Genomic DNA, 7,160 nt, shown 5'->3' with positions numbered 1-7,160 from the left:
TAGCCCTGGCTGTCCTGGAACTCACTTTGTAGACCAGGCTGGCCTCAAACTCAGAAATCCGCCTGCCTCTGCCTCCCAGTGCTGGGATTAAAGGCGTGCACCACCCATGCCTGGCGAGAAGCCCTGTCTTGAAAAACCAAAACGATGTAAGGACAAGGTAGTTTAAGATTTATAATTAAAAGAACTGTTGGCTTAACTCATCTGACTCCTAAATGATAGGTTTCTTCTGAAGCAGTTTTTCTTTTTCTTTTTGGGGTTAGGGTAACTCACTGTGAGTTCCATGGAGGTCTAAAAACTCATGGAGATCCATCTGCCCCTGCTTCCTGAGTGCTGGGACAGCAGAAGGTGTGCACCCCAACACCTGGCCTGAAGCAACTTTCCATGAGTAAATATTAAATGTTGACAATCCAGGCTGATAAGAGTCTAAATGGTAATGAAAGAGCTAAATGCCAGGGCTAGGGACAAGGGACAGATCATGGAATATATCCAACTACCAATGTAGAGCGGATGAGAAACTTAAGTCAACATTGCACCTCTCCAGTGCTCTTAAGTCAGCACTAGCTGATGTGTACAGTCATCCAGTGATGCAATCTACACTCTCACAGAACGCAAAAGACAGTCACAAGAACAAATGACCCCAAATAAAACTCTATGCACAACAGTATTTTCATCTCATACTAGGCAAAATACAAAGGGGTTACTAGGCAAAGTACGAGGGGGTTGCTAGGCATCAGGACTGTAGATACAGATGACTTTTACTTTCTTTCTAACTCTGCTAACAAAAAAAACCTAAGCATGATGAAACTTCTCTGGCCCCAACTAAGGAATCCAACACCCAGTGAGAAAAGAGTAGGTGTGAGGAACAGCTCAGATCTCATCGAGCATCTTCATCTGCCAGATATCTCCTCCTACTTTAAACTGCAAACATGGGCGTGAAGAGCACCAGCACCCGACACTGGGGTCTAAAGAGAACAGGGCCAGCACACTGGAGACACTAAGTCTCTCTGTCCAGTTAGAAATCCCCACCTGACTGCGGCTGGAAAGTATGCAGGTGCTTGACGCTTCCTTCCGACAGACGAGCAATATGTAGAGACCCTTGATTGGATGCCACAAAGAGCTTTGTTGAATCTTCAGAAAACAAAATATGAAGGGCAGAGCGCAGGAATGCTGGCAATTTGGAAACCTTTGGATAAACCAACAGTGAAAGCCGGTAAGAGAAAGTAGCACCCCAAAACCCGACAGAGCCAGGCTTCCCTTACATCAACCTTGGGATTTCCAAGCAAGGACCCACAAAGGGCCTGGAACACCGGCATGTTTCCCAGAGCCTGTCTAGCCTTCTCTCTATCCAGATGGTAATGGGTCAATTCTCTACCTGGGCATACTATGGGAATAAAATAACATGTTTGCTAGGAACCTTTCTCTATTTATTTTTCATGTACACAATAAATACCTAAGCCCTAAAATCATTCACACAAACAAAAATACTCAGCAGGCTATATTTATACATTTATGCGTGCATGTGCGTGCGTGCGTTTACACACACACACACACACACACACACACCAATAATAGTAAAAAAAAAGCTATTTGAGAATAGAGAGAATATGAGGGGTCAGAGGAGGTCTTAGGGAATGGAAGGAGGAAAGAAATGTAATTCTCTTCTGTTCTAAAAATGTATAAAAATTAAACAAATTAATAGTAGTAAATATATATTTAGCATTGCAGTGGTAATGCTGAAGATTGAACCTAGAACCTTCTATACGATTTAAAACAAACAAAAAACTTGTGTATAGGCTGGAGAGTTGGTTCTGGGGTTAAAAGCACTGGCTGCTTTTCCAGAGGACAGGGGTTCAAGTCCCAGCAACCATACAGAAGCTCCCGACCAGCTGTAACTTCAGTCCCAGGGGCCCTCCCTTTCTGGCGTCTGCAAGCATCAGTATACACATGGTGAACAGACATGCAAAACATCAATACAAGTAAGTACAAACGTTTAAAAAATGTGCTGTGTGCATGCATGTAGAGAGCAGAGGTTAAGTTGTGGGAGTCTCCTCCCACCATGCAGGTCCTGCAGGTTCTGTAACAGTTATGACTGGCTAACTTTCACTAAGGATTCTTCCCAATTCATTGCCACTTCAAACAAAAACTATACATACAGAAGTTTCTTCTTGTCCAGGAACACACTGCGACCCACCCCGCCCCCCACCACTTACTCTTTGGAGGCTTATGTTATCACGTTCATATTTCAATCGATAGAGAAAAAAGCGAGACGCTGTAGAATAGGCTATCCAGCTTCCACATGGGGAAACACAGCTGCAGATAATGTTCTCAGGGCCCTGGGAAATGGAGGGAACAACATGAGTGAGAAAATCAAGTTCCCAGATGAAATCTCATTGTTTCACTACAATCTCCTCCAATTAGACACCCGATGCTGGGCTCAGGAGAGTCCACCCCAAGGCTGGCAAACCTTATAACAAGGTTCCTATGACAGGAATCTCAGTGCTCTGAACATTTCCACAAATGCCTACATAGGCTTTTTTTTTTTTTTTTTTTTTTTTTGTTTTTTCGAGACAGGGTTTCTCTGTATAGCCCTGGCTGTCCTGGAACTCACTCTGTAGACCAGGCTGGCCTCGAACTCAGAAATCCGCCTGCCTCTGACTCCCGAGCACTGGGATTAAAGGCGTGCGCCACCATCTCCCGCCTTGCCTATATGTAGTCTTAAACACTCCTACGCTGTGTGTACTATGACTAAATCCCAGACAGAACACATCACTGGTACAGCTTTGATTTCCAAATCTAACATGGTCTGCAGGGAGCTGTGCCTTTTGAGTACCTTGGAAAGTCTTAATCTGGGAAACACAGCAGCAGGACATTAATGCAACAGTCGAGGACAAAGGACAGAGTGCAGATTTTCTTTTCGGTCTGTGACCACCTGCTGGGACTTGGATGTGGTGGTGCATGCCTTTAATCCCAGCACTCAGGAGGCAAAGGTAGGCAGTCCTTGAGTTCAAGACCAGTCTGGTCTACGGAGCAAGGTCCAGGACAGTGAGGACTACACAGAGACTACACACCATCCTAAAACCCCATCCCCCAAAGACACCTCAAAGAAAGCAAAAATAAATAAAAATATTAAAAGGGGAAGAAAAATGCAATGTAAAGTTTATATAGAGTTAAAACTAGCCAGGCGTGGTGGTGCACGCCTTTAATCCCAGCACTTGGGAGGCAGAGGCAAGCGGATTTCTGAGTTTGAGGCCAGCCTGGTCTACAGAGTGAGTTCTAGGACTGCCAGGCTACACAAAGAAACCCTGTCTTGAAAAACCAAGCAAAACAAAACAAAACAAAACAAAAAAAGCAAGGCTAATCCTAATGACAGTAAACCTGGACTCAATCTCTGTCCATGGCTGACTTCAGACTCAGGGAGGCCCTTATCCTGGAGCATCCTGAATGTTGGAATTTACAGGTAGCATGTGCCACCATAAATGACCAAAATCTTTACTTATTTAAGTTTTATATTTGCACCACCTTAATTACTACAAGGACACACAAAGGAGAAAACTAATTTCTTGTACTCGTTTATCAAATTCTCAACATCCAACTGGGCTACAGAGTGAGTGGCACTCAGATTCAGAATGGAAGTGCTCTGGACCTTGGATGCGGAGTACAAACCATCCTCACCTTCGTCTTGAGGTGCAGGAGATGATCTGCGTTTTTACAGAGTGGAAGAGTGTCTCCGTTCTTGCCTAAAAACAGAAAATTCCCTGAGTTTTTTCTCACCTAGAAGAAAAATTCTGCATTTTTCCATTCTAGAGCCACCCCTCAGTAACCCAGAATTCCTAGCAGTGGGTAATCTGGTTTTTCCATGTACGCAGCACACTCTGAAAGGCTAGCACTAGGAAAGAGCAGCAAACGGAGCTCTAAGGCTGTGTCTGACATGGCTGAAGCCCCACCCCACAGGCACGCAGGGAGGTAGGAGCAGATTTCAATACATTCTAAGGAAGAGAATTCACTCTTAAACTAGTAACTGACTCCAGAGTCCGTGGCCTGTCTGTACACAGGACTGCCTCTGCACATCCTTCTACCTTCTCTGTTCCCAACAGTCTGCTTTTATATCCAGCAGGCCTGACTCCATAGCTGTCACTGCAACCACCTCTTGCATGCATCTTATAGAAGTTTAAGCCCTGTATTTGTAAGATTTTGTGTATTTTTAGTTAACTGCCTCTGTGTGTGGGTATGCACTAGGAGGGCAGAAAAGGATGTCAGGTCCCCTGGAGCTAGAGTTACATGGGGTTGTGAACCATCCAGTGTAGGTGCTGCGAACTGAATCCTACAAAGGCAGCACACATTCTTAACCTTAGCCGTGTCCAGCAAGCTCAGGGATGCTCTTGCCTTGGTCCTGAGCTTCTGATTCTTCTGTTTCCACTGCCAGGGAATTAATTGGCACCATGCGTGACTCATTTTCTACAGGCAGAATTTCAACTGCAATTTTGAGACTTTTTCATTCGCTTTTCAGTTTATTTTGTTTTCTTTCTTTTCTTGGCACAGCCCTCTGCCTCCCATGTGCTGGGATTAATGGCACGCACTATTATGGCTGGTTTCCAATTTCCTTTTGTGTGGGTGTACCGGAAGATCCTGTGGTTCACATCCAGGGACCTGTGCTCCCAGGCCGGCACTTTACTTGTGAGGGACACATAAGACCATCTTGTCACGCCCTCCCCCCTTTCCCCACCTCTTTTTAATATACTTCCCAGTTTTAAAAAAGCAAAAGCAAAAATAAAGACCTCTTCTCCAGACATACCTGTTGCAGATGTGGATCCTAGTCTCCAAAGTTCCAAGTGATGAGCGAACTGGAAAAGGAGAAGCTGCCTTCTTTTTGAACAGGAAATGAGACGCCTCTGCATCCAACAATTGAAAAGTTGTAAGTAGGCCAACCTGGTCATCCACTGCTTTGTTTCTAGATTCAACATCTTAGCATACCAGCTCCTCTACTGTTGAAACCCATTTATTTAGCTGGGTACAGTGGCCCAGCACTTGGGAGGCAGAAATATGTGGACCTCTGTGAGTTCAAAGCCAGTCTGGTCTACTCAGTAAAATACAGTCTGGAAACAAACACCCTAGATCTTCATTTATTTGATAAACATATCCTAAGTCCTACTACTGTCTAGCCACTGTCCTAGGAATCAAGAACACAATGGTGATGAAATAGCCACTGACCTCAAGACTCGTCTAAATAAATGACATGGACTAGACATTCATGCTATATATAGGGTATGGTGCAAGATTTAACACGGACAAACCTAGGATGAGCAGAAAGTAAATCTAACTTAGCCTCATGGAATATCTACAGAGCAGAAGTAGTTCACTGGTAAAGGTTAGTCAAGCAGAGGAGGCAAGGTTAACAAGTCCCAGGGAGGAAAGGGCGTATGACCTCTCATTGTGCCTCAAGGTCAGATGCAAAGCACCATGGAAAAGACTTTTGGGAACGGAAAAGCTGAATGAGACAGGACAGTCCAAGATCAACACAGGTTTCCACAAACACATCAGAAATTTAGGGCTCCATGCTGAAGACAACAATAGCAACCAAAGGCTTTTTAAACACAGAGGAATGAACACAGTGATTTTAGAACAACCCAAGGAACACAGGGTAGCATGGCACAGATGTTGATAAAAGGAGGCCACGCAGCTGGTCATGTGGGCATGTCTTTAATTCCAGCACTCAGGAGGCAGAAGCAAGGAGATTTCTGAGTTCTAGACCACCCCGGCTTACAAAGAGTTCTAAGACAGCTAGCGCTACACAAAGAAATCCTGTCTCAAAACAAAACAAACAGAAAAGAAAATTCTTAAGGAAGTCACGGAAAAGGAATCCATGAATGGTGACTCAGACCGGGACAGAGAAGGACAGAGAAGCACTCAGCAAGAGACACTGAGGCTATGGTACCAAGTGGAACTCCAAGAGTTCAAGGTTAGTCTACTCATTTAGGGAGAACAAAGCCAGACAGGACTACATAATCAAATCCTGTCTTTAAAGTCAAAGGCAGGGCAGGAGGAGTAAGAACTGTGTCTGACTATCGAACCACATACATGAAATATGTGGATTTAAAAAAAAAAAAAAGTATTTTTTGTTGTATGTGTATGGGTATTTGGCCTGCATGTATGTTTGTGTACCACATTCATGCAGTAGTGAAGAGGTAAAAACAGAGTCAGTTCTTGATTTGGAGGTACAGACAGTTACTAGCTGCAAGATGAGCCGGTTTGTTTGAAGGAACCACTAGGCACCTATCTCCAGGCCTAAAATGTGTGTGTAAATTGCAAATACCATCCCGAGTTTCCTTTCTGGAGAAATACTCCTCCCCTCAGTAGCTGTGCTTTATGGGAATTTGGTTAGCTTGTTTTTAAGGGTGGGCGGGCTCTACTTTAAGGTGGAGAACCAGGCTTGTAGTGGTCCTTTCAAGGTAGATGGTACCATCCCTACAAATTGAGTAGACCTTCCAAACACCTAAACCAGACCCTCCTCATTATCACAATATTCACGTACATGTACACATAGTGGGTGTCTTCAAGGAGGCTTGCCTCAGAATACAATGAAAAGAGCTATAGGAAGTGTGAACTGTGTTCAGTCTTACTGGACAGAGGGAGAGATGCTAAGGGTGCAAAGGGGATACTCACGTGGGGGAACGTGATCTTTCGGAGAGCAGCATCGTAATTCTTTACCTCCACTCTCTCCATGAGGGGCCGAATAACCAGGTGGGTGTCGGTGCCTGAGGGAACATGCAGTGAGAGATGGCTTTTATGAAGAGAGAACAGCCAGAGCCAGGCAGCCAGGAGCAGCTGGCTGGGGGAGGACCTACCTCCTGAGATCAGGGCGGTTGGGCTGTGGGCCACAGTGCGCACGTCATGAGTGTGATGCTGGAACGGTTTCGTCCGCACCCACTGCTTCTCACTGCTGTTGGAAGTCACGGACACCAGCTGGAAATGGAATACCGTGCCCTCGGCGGTGCCCACCACAAAACTGTCTTCTTGCTGAGAAATTAAATCACGAGGGGATAGATGTCAACAAAACACAGCAGATGGGAAAATATTCCTTCAGGTTTTCTATCTGGGCAGCTCAGGAGACAAAAGACAAAAAAAAAAAAAAAAAAAAAAAAAAAAAAAAAGTGCAGAAGCAA

General features: G+C 44.8%; 1 protein-coding gene across 2 annotated transcripts in view; it reads right to left on the bottom strand.

Annotated features, from left to right (window-relative positions):
- Utp4 (UTP4 small subunit processome component) overlaps window positions 1–7,160 on the bottom strand; it is a 27,691-nt gene that overhangs the window by 8,667 nt on the left and 11,864 nt on the right. For both annotated transcript variants that reach the window (XM_021220717.2, XM_029532355.1), the window contains exons 7-12: window positions 6,843–7,014; window positions 6,661–6,752; window positions 4,793–4,889; window positions 3,673–3,737; window positions 2,211–2,333; window positions 1,027–1,183 (exon numbers count right to left, since the gene is read on the bottom strand). In XM_021220717.2, the coding sequence (XP_021076376.1) occupies window positions 1,027–1,183; window positions 2,211–2,333; window positions 3,673–3,737; window positions 4,793–4,889; window positions 6,661–6,752; window positions 6,843–7,014 (706 nt within the window). The remainder of the gene's footprint in view (window positions 1–1,026; window positions 1,184–2,210; window positions 2,334–3,672; window positions 3,738–4,792; window positions 4,890–6,660; window positions 6,753–6,842; window positions 7,015–7,160) is intronic.

This window comes from Mus pahari, chromosome 20 (assembly GCF_900095145.1).
Source record: "Mus pahari chromosome 20, PAHARI_EIJ_v1.1, whole genome shotgun sequence".
Taxonomy (NCBI): Eukaryota; Metazoa; Chordata; class Mammalia; order Rodentia; family Muridae; genus Mus; species Mus pahari.
Note: the sequence above shows the minus strand (reverse complement) of the source record. Positions and strands in the feature narration are given on the sequence as shown.